At 44.0% G+C, this 18,725-nt stretch overlaps 1 protein-coding gene across 6 annotated transcripts in view; it reads left to right on the top strand.

Annotated features, from left to right (window-relative positions):
* The window catches only part of NCOA6 (nuclear receptor coactivator 6), a 43,778-nt gene extending 25,746 nt beyond the window's left edge, over nt 1-18,032 (top strand). For 3 of the 6 annotated variants that reach the window (XM_030288711.4, XM_072917053.1, XM_072917051.1), the window contains 6 exons: nt 4,189-4,310; nt 5,198-8,164; nt 9,662-9,730; nt 11,626-11,662; nt 14,412-14,560; nt 17,433-18,032. In XM_030288711.4, the coding sequence (XP_030144571.4) occupies nt 4,189-4,310; nt 5,198-8,164; nt 9,662-9,730; nt 11,626-11,662; nt 14,412-14,560; nt 17,433-17,479 (3,391 nt within the window). In that variant the 3' untranslated portion in view covers nt 17,480-18,032. Of the gene's footprint in view, nt 1-4,188; nt 4,311-5,197; nt 8,165-9,661; nt 9,731-11,625; nt 11,663-14,081; nt 14,561-14,688 lie in introns of those variants that run through there. The other 3 variants (XM_072917052.1, XM_072917054.1, XM_072917055.1) reach the window with 3 other exon arrangements.
* Nucleotides 18,033-18,725: the final 693 nt, after the last annotated feature.

Raw genomic sequence — 18,725 nt, 5'->3', positions numbered from 1 at the left:
GGTATGGAAACCTAGGTAAAGTAACTTGGCCAGCACCAAGTGTGTGGCCAGTCTGGAGCTTTGGGGTGACTTAGAAACCTAACACAGACACCACTTCCTCCAGTCCAGATTCCAATAAAACAGTGGTAACCACTGCTGTAGCAAGTGCCTTGCTGTGGAAGTGACAGAGCATTCAGAGGGAGCAGATGAGCTGGCAGCCCCTTCTGAAAAAAAAAATCCATTAATAATTAAAGAAAACTCTTCTTATGATTTTGTTTTCCTTGGTCTTCCTGATGAGCACCCAGCCTCAGTGTGGCCTGGGAATATCAATAAATGTGTCTATAAAGCTCTTCCTCTGAGCTTGCAAAGCGTCACAAGATTATTTGCTTATTAAAAAGTTTTTACAATAGAAAAAGTCTCAATTACAGCTTTTCTAATGAGCTATGACAGCTCAATTCAGCTCCTAAAAAAGGTTTTGAATCAGATTTTGGTGTAATTAACAAAGGAACCAGAATGTTGTTCTGATATGGATGAGCATTTTGGTTCTACGTGGACTAAATCAATATTGATCCTTGCAGAAGTACTAAGAAGGGAGCTGTTCTTACAAAAGTTCCCGAGTTTATTCTCCAGCAAAAGGAGAGAGAGTGCAGTGAAAGCTGGCTATAACACCTTCCTGCCTCCCTCCCTCTCAGCTTTTGTCACATCATTGGGCAAGCTCAGCACTTTCCTGCCTTGGAATTGGCAGGAATGAAATCAAATTTGGATCACTTTCTCTTGCATCAGAATCAAACAGGATGCTTTTCATCTCAGCTTCCTCTCTGTCATTCTTCCTTTGAATTTTAGAATTCAGAGCAGCAAACCTTGTGTGGAAATGCAGCTAATTTGATAAAGACACTAAAAAGAAATTATTTCTGAGAAATAATAACAGTAACAAAAGTACAATTAGGAATATGGATTGCAGTCATGTTGGAATGTAAATAGGATAAGTGAGCTATTGAAAGAGTTTATTCAGCTGAGTCTAAAATAGTTTCAAGGGTTTGCTTAATTGAGCAACTTTGCATTGGAATGAAACCCAGGACATTTTGGTTGTTTAAAAGTGTTTGCATCTGTGTGCTGAACCTGGAAACTGTGAGTAATGGGATGCAAACTGAGGAACAAGATGCTAGATGCAATGGGATTGTGGATAACACAGGTTGGTTAATTCTACTAAATCCATGCACAAAAAAGCAGTTGTTTCATGTTCCCCTGTGCACAGACCATGAGCATCCTGTGCACTGGTAGAACAGAAATAATCTGCTGTGGGAGGTCATTGCCAGTGCTGCCATTCAGGTTGCAGTGTCCAGTGCAGGTGGTGACAGCCCTGCAGGACAAAGAGGTTTTTCCCCAGCAGACTCAGCGGGTTTCACTGCAGCTCTGGGGGTTCCAGTCCCCTGGCAGTGCGGGAAATGCCCTCACTCAGTAGCAGGGGAGGAGCCTCTCTACCCCAGAGCTGCTGCTCCTGGGCGAGCCTGGGGCTGCCACACCTGCCATTTTACATTTGCTCTCCTTATGACCCAGCTGCCTTCTTCTTTGGTTTGGTTGGTTTGGGTTTTCCTGGAATTCTCTCTCTGCTCTGATGAGGGATTTGTATCTGAAGGTTGTACTTCAGAGTGCAGCTGGTGGAGCAGAGGTACTGATGACAATCCAGACTGTACCAGGTGTGCAGTTACTTTTACATATTTTTTCACATCTAGAGCAATAGAAAAGCAGAATAAATATGGAATATTTTGTCCTTCACACAAACATCTTGATATTCATATTCTGGTTATTTTTCACAAGTGGTTGTTGCTAATCATGCCCAGTGAATTTCAGCCTCATTTAAGATTCAGTTGATGTTGAAATTTTCCAGCAGTGACAGAAGCAGACTTTATTACCATAGCTGCTCTTTGCTGGCAAACCAAGCTCGGGTCTGTTCTGCCAGATTTGCACAGATCCATCTGGCAGGAAGTGTTTGCTAAGGATCCAGTGTGCACCAGTTTTGTTTTCTGGCTTAAACATTTCTGTGCAGTGATGCTGTGTATCACCTTTGAGCTGAACTTTAACAGGAGCATTTTTAATTTTCCACCATTGTAAATAAATAGCAAAATTGACACATTTGAGATTGCCTTGACAATTTTAGGTATTACTTCAGTTCATGTGGCTGGTGCCTGCACCAAAGGCTGCAGCTCTTCTGGGTGATTTTGCTGCCAGAATTTTTGTTCACTTGTGGCTGTTAATATAATGCTCTGGGCATATCTCTGCATTTGCCGGTTTTCATCAAATTTATTGGTGGAGGCATGTAAGCCTACACTCCCTGCATCACAGAAATTGGTGATGTGCTGAATACAACACAGCATTGCACTCCAGGTGCTTTCCTTGGCAGTACTTGCCCTTAACAGCAGTGGCTGGAACAGTTATGTTTGCCCTGTTTTCACCTTATCTCTTGGTATGTGTTCTCTCCAATTCTGACCCACAAAAATTCAGGGACTTCCAGTCACATGCTTTTTTTTGAATGTTGATTAGGTAGCTGATAGGACATTAGGACAGGTCAGGGTATCTCCATGCATGTCTACAGCTTAGTGTCAGCTGCACAAGATGCCAGAAACTGTTATTCTCAAGTAAATTGAAACAGAATCTATCTCCCCACCATTATGGATTTCAGATTAGTATTTCACTGAAAGTGTTACTTCTGTCCATGGCATTTCTGCATGATTCTTCCTCTGTTTATTGGCAGTGTACTTTTTTTATGTCTTTAATTTTAGCTTAGAGCTTTTCCTACATAGAACTTCCTATAACCTTCATATATTCATGAAGGTGATAAACAGTTTAGTTCTGCTCTTCATTCCTCTTTATTTTACATCCTCTGGCTGTATATATTGATCACTATAGAAACTTGGGGTTTTTCTAGGTCTGCAAAAGCTGTCTTGATTTAGTCCAAGTACTGGGCATTGAGTCTGGACAATTTTAAATTGTCCTAGAGAGTCTCCTGGAGCATCAGATTCCTCAGGAGGAGGACTTGGGGGGGTGCTGATGGATGAGAAACTGAATGTGACCCAGCATTGTGCACTCACAGCCCAGAACCCAGCTGAGTTCTGGCTGATCCCCAGTGTGGGCAGCAGGGCTGGGATTCTGCCCCTCTGCCCCACTCATGTGAAACCCACCTGCAGAGCTGCCTCCAGCCCTGGTGCGCAAGAAGGACATTCCTTTGGAGAGAGTCCAGAGGAGACCACAGAGATGCTCCAAGGGCTGGAGTCCCTCTGCTCTGGAGCCAGGCTGGGAGAGCTGGGGGTGTTCACTTGGAGAAGAGGAGGCTCCAGGGAGATCTCAGAGCCCCTTCCAGGGCCTGAAAGGGCTCCAGGAGAGCTGGAGAGGGACTGGGGACAAAGGATGGAGGGACAGGACAAAGGGAATGGCTCCCACTGCCAAAGGGCAGGAATGGATGGGATACTGGGAGAGAATTGTTCCCTGTGAGGGTGGGGAGGTCCTGACACAGGTTGTCCAGAGAAGCTGTGGCTGCTCCATCCTTGGCAGTGTCCAAGGCCAGGTTAGATACTGGGACTTGGAGCCACCTGGGCTAGTGGAAAGGGGCGGAATGAGATCGGCTTTAAGGTCCTTTCCTACCCAGACCAGCATGTGGTCACTTGCAGAGCCCCAGTAGCACACAGGTCTGTCTCTGGAGGGTGACTGCAATGCCTGGCATGTCAGTGCATTTGTGCTGTGATGTTATCAAAGGTCTTGGATACCCTGAGTGAGTCACTGGGTGTAATACTGGAAGAAAAGGTGCTACCATTGAAATAAATTAAAAATGCATCTACCCATGGCACTTGCTTATCCATTCAGATGTCATAGGAAAGCCTGTTTAGGTTAGTTGAAATATATGAGGCTCTATCATTTGAAATATCCATTGGTATTCTCTTAGTTCTAAAACTCAGGTTCACAGCAGAAATGAATGTTTAAGACCAACAGAGCACCAGGCAACTTGTTTCCTTTTCAGTAGTACCTAAGGCAGTGACTATACACAGACCTGGTGTGCATGTTCCAGTCTGGCAAGTTACGTCAGAGGCATTTCAGTGGATTGCTCCAGATCTGTGGAGAGTGCTGGGAATTAATTACTTGAGTACTTAGTTACAGAAGCAGAAATCAAACAATGATGTAGGGGCTGGCTCTTAATTGCGATTATTTTTCTTTCAGTTCTTCAGAATCACGTCCAGCTGGCCTGGAGGAGAGTGATCAGTCATCAATGTCTGGAGACCAAGGAATGAGTTTAGAGAAGTCTGGCCCTAAACTCTCCGATTTTGCAAGTAGGCCACCAGGTAGTAGGATTTTTCTGTGATCATCTGAATGTAATAACTATAGGAGAGTTTTAATGATCTTTGCAACAGTTCCAATTTATTTATGCTATCACATATTCAATTTCAAACTTTTTTTCCTCCTAGTAAGTAATTGGTACTGTTGTTTAAGTGTTTTCTTTGGGTTAGTTCAAAATGAAGAGGTGGCCCCATTCTCATTTATCATCCTGCAGGTATCATACTGAGTAATTCAGTGTTATTCAGCAGTAACGTAACTGATAAAAAAAGTTATATTTCTACCTATAGCACAGACTGATGTCTTAAAAACTTAGCATTTACTAATACCTGATTTGTGAGAAGAAACAGTGGTTGTAGTTGTAATAATCCTTTGCATGTAGAGAGGATTAAATCTAAAGTCTGCAATAGGATTTATGTTATAAAACACATGGGGAATTCTTAGTGTGTTTTTGGCCAAGTAGCACATGGCAGATTCTACTTTATTCTCAAGAAAATGTCAGGTCTGTGGCAGGTATGCTGGTCCATGACACTTGGGGGCTGATAAACTCTGAAGTTAGTTTTAAGGAGTGAAAGCCCAACTCTGCATTTGCCAGTGAAAGGAAGCCCGTGGGCAGTTGCAGAAACTTGTCAGGTGTGAACCTGGGTTAGTAGCTGATACAACACACTAAGCAATCTCCAGTTAAATCTCATGCAAGTCATACATTAAGTAAAACTATTTTTATTAATTAAGTAAAATCTTTGGCTTTGTTTGTAAAGCCTGTTTTGTTAATGTGTCTCTCAGCCAAGATAAACAGGCTCTAGGCTGTACTATCTATCCAATCCTGTTTGTTACAGAAACTTTACTTCCTCTGATCTTTGGTTGGTTTTAGCCATGTGTCATCCTGTTGTCGTAGGTTATCCATCTCAGCCGGTGGAGCAAAGGCCGCTTCAGCAGATGCCGCCTCAGCTCATGCCACACACGCAGCAGCCCCAGCCCCAGCAGCAACAACCCCAGGCAGCCCTGCAGCAAGGCCAGGCACCCCCACAGACACCACAGCAGCAGCAGATGATGATGATGCTGATGATGCAGCAGGATCCCAAATCAGTCAGGCTGCCTGTGCCACAGGGGGTTCACCCCCCCAGGGCACCCCTGAACCCGGATGCCCAGCGGATGCCAATGCAGCAGAGCGGGAACATGCCAGTGATGGTGAACCTCCAGGGACCTGGGCCCGTGCCTCCCTCTCCTGACAAACAGAGGATGGCCCTGCCAGGCAATCCTCCTCTGGGAAATACTGCAAGAAAAATGGTTTATCCAGATAATGTACAGAATCCTTCCAGTTCACCCCTCAGAGATGTATCATCAGTATCCTCTCTTCCAGAAGGAGGTGGAGCTGAGGGCCCTCCAACATCAGGAGCTCAGAATAATGTGACATCTCATTTAGTAGTTTCACAGAACCAGTTAATGATGACAGGACCCAAGCCTGGACCATCCCCACTTTCAGCTGCCCAAGGTGCAAGTCCCCAGCAGCAGTCTAGTTCTCTGTCTAGTGCTCTTACACACCATTTTCCAAATGTTGCTGCCCCATCACAAACGTCAAGGCCTAAAACCCCAAACAGGGCTAGCCCAAGGCCATATTACCCTCAGACTCCTAATAACCGTCCACCCAGCACAGAACCCTCAGAAATTAGCTTGTCTCCAGAGAGGCTCAATGCCTCTATTGCTGGTCTGTTCCCTCCCCAGATCAATATTCCTTTACCTCCCAGACCTAATCTCAATAGAGGATTTGATCAGCAGGGTCTGAATCCCACTACTTTAAAGGCCATTGGGCAAGCCCCATCAAATCTCACAATTAACAACCAGTCCAGTTTTACTGCCTCACAGTCACACAAGTTGGAAGGTGTGGTCATTAATTCAGGCAAACAAACCAATGCTGGAGGAACAAAGAGAGCAAGCCCAAGCAATAGTCGAAGGTCCAGTCCTGGATCCAGTAGGAAAACTACACCAAGCCCTGGCAGACAGAATTCAAAAGCAGCTAAATTATCTTTGACAACTCAGCAGAATCCATCTCTCTTGCAGAACATGGAGTTACAGAGAAATATGATGGCTAGTCCCTCTTCTTTGCCAACACCTGTGACCACAAGTTTTCAAAATAATTCCATGCTAAGTAACCAGAATCCCACAGTTTCTGTACCTGCTATGACTGGCATTCCTGAAGACAATAAGGAGAGCCTTAGTGTGCCTCAAGATACTGAGAGTCAAAGTGCACAAGGTGTCATAGGTAGCAAGGACCAGCCCAGTATGGAACTGAAAGGTGTCCCTACTTCAGAAATGAAAGTGCTGGTTCCTGAGGAACAGTCAAAAAAAGATGGGCAAGCCTTAGACAGCAGTAAGCTCCCAGTCATGGAGGAAAGTAAAGCCATGGTATCTCCAGCCATAAGGGAGGCACCAACTTCTCTAAGTCAACTTCTTGACAATTCTGGAGCTCCTAATGTGACCATTAAGCCCCCTGGGCTGACTGGTCTTGAAATGGCACCAATTGTCCCCACTGGTGAGGAGCTGAAGAAGATAGCTGTCATTCCTCCACTGCAGGATTCATCACTGAGCAAGGAGCCATCCAATTCCCTTAGCCTGCCTCAAAATAGCGAGCCCTGTCCGAATCCAGAGCACCAGGAGCTGGGAGAAGTAAATGCAAGTGTGGAACAGAGTGTTCCTCCAGTAATGCAGAGGCCTGTTAGCTCTTCTATTTCAGGTCCTTTACCTCCCAACCAGATAACAGTTTTTGTGACTTCCAACCCTATTACATCTGTTGCTAATACATCAGCTCCGTTGCCATCCCACTTGCAATCTGCATTAGTGTCCACTGTTGTCACCATGCCCAACGTGGGGAGCAAAGTGATGGTTTCCGAGGGACAGTCGGCAGCTCAGTCCAATGCCCGGCCGCAGTTCATCACACCTGTGTTTATAAACTCATCCTCAATCATCCAAGTGATGAAGGGCTCTCAGTCCAGCACGATTCCAGCAGCCCCCATGACTTCTAACTCGAGTCTGATGCCTCAGTCTGTCGCGGTTGTTGGTCCTTTGCATATCCCACAGAATATCAAGTTTTCCTCCGGGCCCGCTCCTCCCAGCACCTCATCCACCACTCCTGTGTCCAGTATTCCCACCAGCAGGTCACTTGTTCTGAATCCCTTGGCATCTCCCGTCCAACTGCCTTCTTCCGCTCCAGCTCCTTCCAGTGTTCCTTCACAGCTTCCTGCTCAGCAAGCCAAGGACTTCAGCTCAGAGGAGACTTCCCAAGGGGCAGGGTCAGCTGAGCAGTGCCCTGTGCCAGCAGCCCAGTCGGGACCTGTTGTTTCCTCTCTGCTTACGAGCAGCCCGGGCTCTGGGAACAGACGCAGTCCTGTTTCATCTAGCAAGGGAAAGGGAAAGGTAGACAAGATTGGCCAGCTCCTGCTGACTAAAGCGTGCAAGAAGGTCACTGGCTCCCTGGAGAAGGGGGAAGAACAGTATGCTTTGGATGGAGAAACAGAAGGTCAGGGACTAGAAACGTCGGTCCCAAATAGTTTGGGAACAGAGCAACCCCCAGCAGAACTCGATAGCAAAAGCGGGACCCCTCCAGCACCCAGTCTTACAAAGCAGAGCACTTCTGGGCCCGGCAGCTCGAGCCTCAGCCCCGCGGCGGCCGCTCCCTCCTGCGCGTCCCCGGGCGCGGCCCCGGCCGGAGCTGCCCCGGCGGCCCCGGACCCCGCGGGCCCCGGTGCGGGCCCCGGTGCGGGCCCCGGTACCACCGGCGGCGCTCCCGGTGCGGGCCCGGAGCCGGGCGGCAGCGCCGCGGCCGAGGAGAAGCCCGCGGCACCCGCGGAGCTGCTGCAGAACGCAGGTGAGTGCGGGAGGAGGGACAGGGAGAGGGAACCGGGGGCTGACAGCTGCTGTGTTGTTTCTGACAGCTGAGTCATACGCAGGCTGGTATTCGCCAAGATTCCAGTTCCAGATGTTTTATTGCACTTTTCATTTACTGCTTCGGTGGGGTACTTGTCATGAACGTATGATTCTGTAACTTCATGTAACCGTTGGAAGAAAGGAGGAAAAGTGGGTGTATCAGTAATGACAAATACATAGGGTCCCTTTTATACTGGTAGATAACACTGGTATTCTGCTTTGGTCTTGCCACAGACTTTTAATTTTATAAATTATTTCAATGTATTGACAATTAATGATTAATTAATTGAATAATAATAATACTATTTTCCTCTCTGAATAACCTTCATCCTCTAGGGAAATTGCTGAATAACCTCTGGAGCAGAAGAAAAAAAAACAACCCACACCAAACCCCTCCCCCCGTTTGTCTAGGGAAAAACTTAAATGCTCATTTTGGAGAAATTAATGAAAAAGTTAACTGCGTTCAGTTTGAAAACATAAAATACCTTTACATCTGAGCTTTGCGATTTTAATTTGAGCATCTGGCAGACTTCATATATGACATTGATGCTAGTTCTTGATGCCATTATTAATTTATTGAATCTGGTGTGGATATAAACCTATCACTCTTGAAGTGAGCTGAGTGAGTGTTGTGGTTTACAACACGAATTGGACACAGAAGATAAAATCATGGATGATAAAATCCACAGAAATCATACAGGGGAACTGAAAACTTCAGCCTCAGTATGACTTTCCCCATGGCTGTTTGATGTCATAGCTGCCTGCCACTGGAAAATGGAAGCTTCCTTTGAGCTTCACAGAAGGAATTCTAGCTTTCTAGAAAGTGATAGTCTTTATTTAAGCAGGAATGCTAAACTTTTTGTCTTCCTGTTCTCTGTAAATTCACTATCACATTGAAGCCTAGAAACAAAAATTATTTTTCCACCAGATTTTTTTTTACTTGGCAACTTAAAAAAGGTTAAGTCAACATCTTATTGCCAAAGGCCTTCAAGGGCAACTCTGGAGCATATTGTGCACTTGAATTTAAAGAGTGAGGGCATTCATTCATTAAAAATATGCTATTTCCCCCCAGAATCTCTGCTGAAATTAAAATTTTAAAAAAGGAGTCTAAACCACTGAAATTTTATTATTTCCTGTAATGTCACAGTCTGCTGAACAACTGTTACCTTTAAAAATGGTGTTTATATGATACTTCATTTCATCAGTCATTCTAATTTGAGAAAACTTGCTTGGGGTAGTTCTGCCAAAGTTTGTTTCAAAAAGGGGGAGGTGTGTATGTGGTGGGAGGGAAGTGGAGGGTAGATTAAAAATATTGCATCTGTAAATGGCAAAGTGCAGTCAGCTGGGAGAGAGAGCATTTTCTACCAGCCTGATCACACAACAGGAACGCCTTTACTCCCTTTGACAATAATGTTTTTTCCCTCCACTTTTATTCTAGCATCCTCTCAACATTTAACACAGAAAAAAAGTTCACTTGCAACATCAGAAAGTACTGTTCAAAGAACAGGTAAATCTTCCTTTGGAAAAGCAGAATAGAGGTGAACTAAATCCTTTATGAAAATGTATTTGTTTGAATGCATATTCAGTGGTCACTAACATACCGTGTATTTTGGAGGTTGGGTAGGGGTTTTTATTATTATTTGTGCTTTGGGATGGTTTTACTTTGCTAGTTACACTGTGCTTTGGAAGTCTCCAAAGCCTTGTGGGAGATTCAGGATATGGTCAAGTAAAAGATGAAAAAATCCCCAAGAAAGGTTTTAGATACTCAGTGTTAAATTGGAGGGATGGATTTGTAACAGTACATTGTGTTTGAATTTGGAAGTTCTATGCCGAGCTAATAAGAAAGGTGTGTGTCTTTCATTGTACCCTTCTGAATACAGAAATATGTTCATGCCATGCTGGGATTGTGGTTTAGAGTTGTAATACTTTTTTTTTTTTTTTTTTTTTTTTTTTTCCTGTTCAACTTTTAATGCTCTCCCAGCAGTGTTTCAGGATGGAGCCCTGGCAGATAACTTTATGGTGTTGCCATTTATTATCATGGTATTTCACCAACAGCTCTGGGGTGTTTTAAAAAAGTGATTCCTATGCTGAGCAGGGAGAATAGATAGATGTGGGCTTACTTATGGGAAGTGCCACTCTCCATCTATTTACCATCTCTAATCTGATTGGAAATAGGGTTTTCAGGAAGGAAAACTTGTATGAAATTGTTTTCTTTGAATTTCCACTAAGACAAAGGTGGTCATACACCCTTGTTTTTTCACACCCAACTCATTACCCTGTGCTGCTGTGACTATACTGGGAGTTCCTGCTGGGGGAAGCACTGATGCTATCCATGTTTTGCTGTTGGATAATCTTCTGGTTTAAATTTTGGGTGGGATGAAAGGTAATTCCTTTCATCGCTCAGTCTCTTCTTCCTTAGTCCCCAAGACGTCTGTTTTCCTTGGACAGTTTTATATCCCTTTACACTGAAGAGGCTGATGTTCCAACATTGCAAATTCATCCTAGGAGGACAGACATTGCCCATTCTCTTACTTTTTTAAATGCCTCTGTTCATTGTGCACACTCTAGCAAACTGGGGGCTAAATTGCTGTCAAAGGCAAAGCCCCAGTTTGTGTCCCACTGCCCTAAGTTTGATGGGGGGAGTTGAGCTGGGCAATTAGACAAAGCACAGGGGGTTCATCTGTGACATTGCAATGTTAATCCCCAAATCTCTGGCAGCTCCTCATGAGAGGGCCTGTGTTTAGATATAGGTCTTCCTTCTCAACAAAGGATACAGTGGATACAGAGAGAATTAAAAGCAGACCGTAAAAAGACATGACATTTTATGTGCTGAAAAGGAGAGCTGTTTATGGAGGTGAGGACTCCAAAGGAAACCTGACCTGTATGTACAAAATCACTGAGAGAGAGAGAAAACAGGTCAGACTTCTCTTTACATCATCTCCACTGAGATATTTTCCAATTCTGTACAAGTGCAATTGGGCTTCAGAAATTTGTCATTAGAAGAGATTTCTGTGAGAGGCAGTTGGGTTAAGGCAAATTTTTATGTGCATAATAGAGCCAGATGGGTAGCTTTAAGGTTTAAAAATTAATAAAACCTAGAAGGTTTAGTAGAAATAAGCTGTGTAAAATGAAAGTTTAAAAAGGGAGATTAATGTAGCCAGGGAGTTTTTCTACAGTTTTCTTCTGCAGGGCTTTAATTTTTCCCTGTCTTAGCTGACTGCAGTGTACTGAAGGCTGTAATCAGACCAAACACTTGGCCAGTGTGGTATTTTGGCTTGCTTTGCTTTGAGAGAAGCTTATCCTTGAGATCTAATATGTGATAAAAAAATATGAGCTAGTCATGCCTTGTCAGCAGGTATGTACCTCTACAGCAGACTTTAAAATTATCTTTTTCTTTTGTAGAACTTGAGACAATTGCTGCAGTAGTTGCTGGTCAAAGGTAAGGAGATAGTTTGTAGATTCAGAGTAGATATAGCTTTCGTGGGAGGAAGTCCCTTTCTCTTTGCTTAACAGCTCAACCTCTGCTACTGTTTTTCATTTTCTTGGCCATATTCATTCTTTCCTGCTAAGAAATCAGGCCAGTTGAATGATCCAAACCATTGCTGAAATGCAATTAACCTTTTCCTTAGTCTGTGCTTTGGGCAGTGTTTCCTCTCATCCTTTCAGGCCTGGACTTTTCATGTCCTGGAAGGGTCTTGATGGTTGCCCAGCAAATCAAAACTAACCCTCCAAAGCCTGCAGCTTAGCTATGCTGTGTCATGTGAATTTTTGTTTTCTGAAAGAAAGCCTTTCAAAAGTCTATTCTTCTGCCTTGAGGATTTTTTTTAACAGTTTTCCTCTATTTGCTTGTTAACACTCTGCCAAAACTTGATAAGAAAGTCAAGTAGAAACTTCATGTTGTCCTGGTTAAGACATTCAATAATTAAAATATATTATTTCAAATGGTTGTGTTCTGTCAGAAGAAAATACCATTTCCAAGATCTGCTTGGAAGATTCTAAACACCCCAGGCTCAGTTGGCAGTGGGAGCCCCTGGGGAGGTTTCTGGCTAAGGGTGCTGGCACAGCTGGCCAGGGTTTGGACACTGCTCTCATGGGTGGAGTGACCCCCTAGGCCGGGCCGAGAGGGACAGCCCTTGTTGGGTTCCTCAGAAGATGAGGCAGTGCCTTCCTTTATAAGGAAGGGAATGCAATACATTTCCTCAGATCAGGAATGCCTCTGAATCGAAAATTTAACCCTATTTATCTTCATTTGGACTGGCATCTTTGAAAGAAGGCTAAAATTTCACAGTGAGTTTTCTTGATGGTGGAATTTTTCTGAAAAGCTGAAGGTGGGACACTGGCAACTGAGCAGATTTTCCAAATGAAGTATCCTTGTGTGACTATGTCCAAACTCATCCAGCACATCAGATTTTCAGGGTATTTTCAGTGTTTTTCTGATTGATGCTCTTCTGAGCGAGACTGGAAAAGAAGGAAAGTTTGCAGACAAACTGGGCCTAGTGATGGCTGCTACAGTGTGCAGCTTTGGGTATGTTGAACTATACAGGACAAATCTTGATATAATCACAGATGGTTTGGGTGGCAAGGGACCTTAAAACTTACCTTCATGCCATGGACAGGGGCACCTTCCATCATCCCAGGTTGCTCCAAGCCCAGTCCAGTATGGCCTGGGACACATCCAGGGATGGGGCAGCCACAGCTTTTCTGGGCAACCCGTGCCAATTTCTCCCTAATAGCTAATCTAAACCTATTCTCATTTAAAGCCATTAAAAAATCTTTAAAACCTTAGGGGAACCTTGCAACCCATAAACCACTAGAAGTAATTTCACTTGGAGTAATTTAATTTCCTCCTATAAAAGGAGGGAAGTGATGTGCTAGATCCTATGAGACAACCCCAGTTCTGGATTTAGTCACTAGAATATGTAAAAATGACCTGTACTAACTGAACTTTGGGTGCTGATGCCTGTTTGCTTCCCTCTGGGAAGCACCGACCTCTTGGGGGGATCCAGTTTGTAGATGGCCCATAATACTCCCTTATAGGGAAATTTCAGTATTTTGTATCTGAGATAATCTACAATCTATAGTCTCCTCTGCTGTGTGTCTTTCCTTGAGAATATTTGTCTCTCCTTTCATTGAGAAACTCTTTTATTTCAGGTTTCTGTTACTTAACCCTAAATTTTGTGTGGTTTTAGTCCTTCCCCTCAAAGCAGGACTTGTCTGAAGGGTGACACTGCAGTGAGACCTCTGTCACACACAGGTCACCCTGTGCCATGTCTTCACTCCAGTCTCTGATTCAGGCACCCTTCCTGAAATCCTGCAAGCTGTCACCCAAAGGCCCTGAAATGAGCTTTCTTCTTTTCCATTATCATTTAGTTAATTACTTACCTTTGAATTCACACGAGAGAAGTTAAATTTAAACTACTGAAACTGCTTAGTCACCAGAAATTGTCTGGCAAGGATGCATTAAGAAGAAAATACCCAAAGCTCAGGATGAGTTTACAGGGCTAAGACAGATAAAATAAAAGAGGAATTTAATTACAAATTGTAATTGTCTCAGTAGCAAGAAACAGATTTCCAGAGTACCTAAAGTTATTATTTTATAGCAGAAAAAGCTTTTTGTTACAAAAAAAAAAAAAAATATTTTCACTTCAAGCTTTAAAACTTGAAGAAAGTTTTAAAAATTTATTTTTTTTTAATATGTGAAGAAATCACTTGGATCAATAGAGTAAGTCTTTTTAGCAAACCCAAAAGTTGGCATACTCCCTGGAGAGTTCTTAATTCCTCCTGATGTTCGTCTGCAATTTCAACTCTGCACCTCCATACTGCAGCAGTTTCTAATGTAACCTGTTTGCTTTTCCTAGACTTCAGTAAATGGTGGCACCTGTGGAAAACAGAGCAGACAATTTATAATGCATCTAATTTCTTGGTCTTCTTATGTTGAAAATACTCTCTTTGAGGACTTCTCAATTCTGTATCCTCTGATAATTTTTGATAGAAATGGACTATACTCTGGCTTACTCAGGTCATTCTTCATCTGGTAGAACTTCTGGTATCTCTAGCGTTTCATATCTTCAGTGCTAATAGTCCGGAACTGGTACCTGTGTTGGGCCATCCTCCAGCTTGTCTGACTTGCATAGAAAAACATAATCCTTCTCACACTTCATCAGAAATATTTTGTCCCACTTTATTAGTAATGAGACAAAAGAGAATTGTGAAAAGTCTAAAACTCCAAGTAGAAGAAATTCAAGAACAGAGGATTCTGCCGCTTCACAGGAAACTGTAGAGAACGGGCAGCGCAAGAGATCCTCCCGACCCGCGTCCACCTCCAGCACAGCTAAAGGTAACATGCACAGCCACCCTTCCTGGGGAGAGGGCAGCTCCTAACCTGCTTCCCAGGTGTTTGCCCTGGCAGTAGCTGCCTCGTAACTCTGGTTTGCAGCTCATACACCTTGGGTGCTTTATCTCTAGTTTCAAGGATTTAGCCACAGGTTGGTGTTGAAGCATTTCCCGACGTCTGCACTGGCAGTAATCCTGTATGAATTCCTCTTTGGTACATCTGTGGAACTTGTTTTCTGCAGCATTCGCCACCGTAGTGTTCAGCACCTTGCCTAGTTGAATTCTCTTTGCAGAAATGTGTTGCTGTTGGAAGGACCGTACTGAGATCAAAAAGTGACATTTTCCTTTTCCTGAAGCCCGAAAGATACAAGACTTAAGTCTTCCCAAGTGCACGGTCGGTTCTTGCCAAGTCAAATGCCGTGGTTCAGGCACGCTCCAGAGGCTGCTGAGGTGGCAGCCAGGAGCATCAGGGAGTGCTGTGTGCTAGCACAGAGCCTCAGCTCTGCTTCACAACAACATCTGAACTCCTCAAGTTATTAACCCATGGCATTAGCAGGTGCTGACGTATCTTACTCCTACACAGGTTACAGTCTTTAATAATTATGCAGCATTTGTGTGATATGCACGGCCCAGGCTGAAGCTAATTCTGTCAGCTACTTGTGTTTAAGGGTCAGAAAAATGCTGATGGACCAAAGTTATACGAGAGAGTAGAGAGAGACCGTCAAGAGGCAACATTCAACCACTATTTTAAAGATAATATACAGAACAAAGAGGTACTAATATAAAATTATTATAAAAGGAAGTCAAGTTGAATTCAGCCACCATTTCCATACTGGAGGTACTAAAGTGTGATGTTAAGAATACTGTGTTGTCAGAGTCTCAGAGAAGCATTCCAGCTTTATGTTATTGTGCAATGACTCCCAAAGATTAAACAGGGGACCTATATGTTCTGCACTTTTGTGACTGCTGAATTTAATTATATTTAATTCTTGTGGCAGGACTGTGCAGAAGAATCTGAGTCTGTATTGTAAAAATAAATTCTCTACCATGATTGTGAAAAAAAGTTTGAAAAATGTGAAGCCAGTGTAAAATCCCTGCCTGTTTGAGGGGGTCTGGAGCGTGTGACCTGCCCCACACGCTGTACTGGGTAAACCTAAAGATGACAACCAGTGAAACTTCAAATTCTGAAAATGTGGGAACGGGAAAGTGCGTCAAATTTAAATGATACCAAAACTCTCACAGGGGTTTGTGCTGACTGTGTAATACATTTACCTCTGTAAATAAAACCTTTAGTTTTAAGTCGTGCATTTGAAGCTGCCACAGTGTCCAAGGGCTTTGCTGGATACTTGGGTGCAGTCTGCAGGGGACACCTGGCTGTGATGCCTGACCTGCAAGCACAGGGCTGCTCCCCAGCTGTGGAGAATGAGCCAAACGAGGTGTTCTGGACAAGCTGCACATTAGTGAGGTGGCCGCAGGAGTGTCACCTGGTCTGCCACCTGTGCCTGCTCTGTTGTACATATTTGTTAGTGAATCAGAGCTTAATTATTCTGGTTTGGTTGCTCCTGTCCTCATTATGTTATCTGTGTCCTGAGAAACCCCCAATCCATGGTAAAACAAACGTGGGGCTGGGAGGAGTTATCTCTTCAGACAGAGGCTGTTCAAAGTCATTATTGGGAAAAATAAATGAGCGAGGAGAGAGAAGCAGACTTTGACCAGCTGGAGTAGGAACTTGGTTGTTAAGCCTTGGGCAGGAGGAGGCAGAAGGGTCAGTGTGAGAGAAGAGGAGAACACACAGGGAGGGTCAGCCCTGCCCACGTGTGTCCAGCACACTTTGGGGTGCTGGTTTGGGAGGTGCTGGTGATGCTCCCAAGGGACTGAGTGCTGCTGGCCCACTCCTCCTCCCAAACGTGGAGCCTTGAGCAGCAACAAGGGCAGCAACAGCTGCTGCTGAAGCTACTTCAAAGTCAGTCCTGCAGTTTGGAGGCTCCAGGCTGGAGTCGAGCCTGTGGAGATGTTTCACTTATGAAAATTGGTACTGTACTGGTGTTTTCCCTTTTTGGAGTACTTTTCCAGCAAGGGCTGCTTTTAGCATTTACTGTAGCTTTGAGTTTGTTAAATTTTGAAATGTTGATTGTTTTTTTTCTAATTCCACATGTAACAGCTGTGGAGTTATAGTGCTGCTATTCTAATTTTAGATGGGCTTGGAAATTTTTTTCCCTTTTGACTCTTAAAATACACACAGCTGCAATCGTTTTTGGAAAACATTATGAAGAGCCAAAGAGACATTGCCAACATTTAAAATCACATTTTTAAAAAGATCTAAAGATGCAAATGCCTTTGGTCCTTACTCTTTTTTTCTTTTGAAATGGAAACTTAGTGCCTTGGTAAGTGCACTGGATATGTCATCTGCTGTCACCACGGCCCTGCAGGTGTTAACATTTGTGTCTTTTTGCATAAGCTGTGTTCCTGTGACTCGGTGTACACTGCAGAGACTTGTTTTCTAATGACCTTCCAGGAGCTCAGACAGCCGGGGTGCTGACTGGCATGGCAGAGTGGTTGTGTAGCACCATCTCCTCCTGGGACACGGCTCCGCTGTGGCACGTGGGGACAGCACGTAGGGGACAGTTAAACCATTTTCTTTCGAGGCTGTTCTGTGAGGTTTGCAGGAGTGCCCGGCTCACCCACCGGGCCCTGTGCGTGTGGGGCGGCGGCTCAGGGGCGCCGCGGCTGCTCCGGGTCAGTCCCGCTGCGGGGAGATCTGCTCTCCGGGGCACAGCTCTGCTGTGAGTTTGGAGAAATGACAGGGCAATCTGTGCCCCTCTGGGGAATGGCTTACCGACTGCATATCCATGCTTTCTTTCTTCTCTTGATTTCAGAAACGAGTGCCAGTGCAATGCAGTCAAAAAGAAGAAAATCCAAGTAAATTACTGCATGGAAACATGAGACTTGTAAATGAGTGTGAATTTACCAATAGCAATTTTGAGCTGTGATTTTTCTTTTTTAAATAAAATTCTGTACAGTAAGTAATTTTAATATTATCTGTTCCCAATAAATGATTTTCTTTTCTAAAAAACAGATAAATAGATACAAAAACTGGGTTCTTCTAAAACCCCCTGGATTTGCAAAGTGAAGTCAGGGTTAGCACACAAGGGTAATGTGTTTGTATGAAATGGAAGAGGAGGGGAAGACAATTGTAAATTTATTTGTTTTCACTTTTCATAAACAATTTAGAATACAGGGTTGTCATTTTTAGGTATTAAAATAATGTAATGTGCTGTTGTTTAAGTACTGTATGTGAATAGCAGTCAGAGGGTTTATAAACAAACCCTATGTTGTTTGGAAATGTAAATAATTTTATTATATAGTAGATCTGATGTATTTGTTGTAGAAATGGACCAGTGAAACAAAAAATAAATTTAAGGGTTTATATAATGTGGAATTCCTCATGCTCTAAATAAATGTTATTGTCCTATAAATTGGTTGAATTCTTATTAGCAACAATAGCAGCATCATTCCAAACAGGAGGATTGGAGGGATTATTTAGAGCTCTGGGCCTGCAAGCTCCTTATGTGTAGCTTCAGCAAGGAATTTGTTTAACCACAAACAAATTTATTGATGCAGCCGCTCCTGCACGGGAAGGACCCGCTGCTGCCCCCGAGGCTGCACGGGAGCAGAGGAGCAGCCTGGCTGCCCACAGAGGGCTGCTCAGCAGGGCACGGGCAGGGAAAAGCCAGTTCCAAGGGACAAGGGCAGCAGCCTGGCGTCCCTCCCTCGGGCTGCTGAGCTCTGCTGCCATCGGCCGTGGGCATGGGATGTGCTGCCTTGGAAAGTAGGTCAGGCTCACTGTTCTGGGAGCCACTGGGGACAGCCCAGAGCCCGAGCTGTGCACACACACTGCCACCTCTCCTCTGTCTTGCTGAATTTTAAAATATGTACCTCAAAATGCTGATTAAATATAAATTGTTATTAAATTGAAGTTGTCAGCTTTTACAATCACAGAAATTACCTATTTGTGCACAAGGTAGCAGGCACTAAGTGAGGCCAGTGTCACAGAATCATTGGGGATGGAAAAGTCCTTTAAAACCATCAAGTCCATCTGTTCCCATAGCACTGCCATGGCCACCAGTAACCCATGTCCTCAAGTGCAGCATCCACACGTTTTTAAAATC

The sequence above is a fragment of the Taeniopygia guttata genome, chromosome 20 (assembly GCF_048771995.1).
Source record: "Taeniopygia guttata chromosome 20, bTaeGut7.mat, whole genome shotgun sequence".
Classification (NCBI taxonomy): domain Eukaryota; kingdom Metazoa; phylum Chordata; class Aves; order Passeriformes; family Estrildidae; genus Taeniopygia; species Taeniopygia guttata.
The sequence above is the reverse complement of the archived record's forward strand: the minus strand, read 5'-3'. Positions and strand labels throughout refer to the sequence as shown.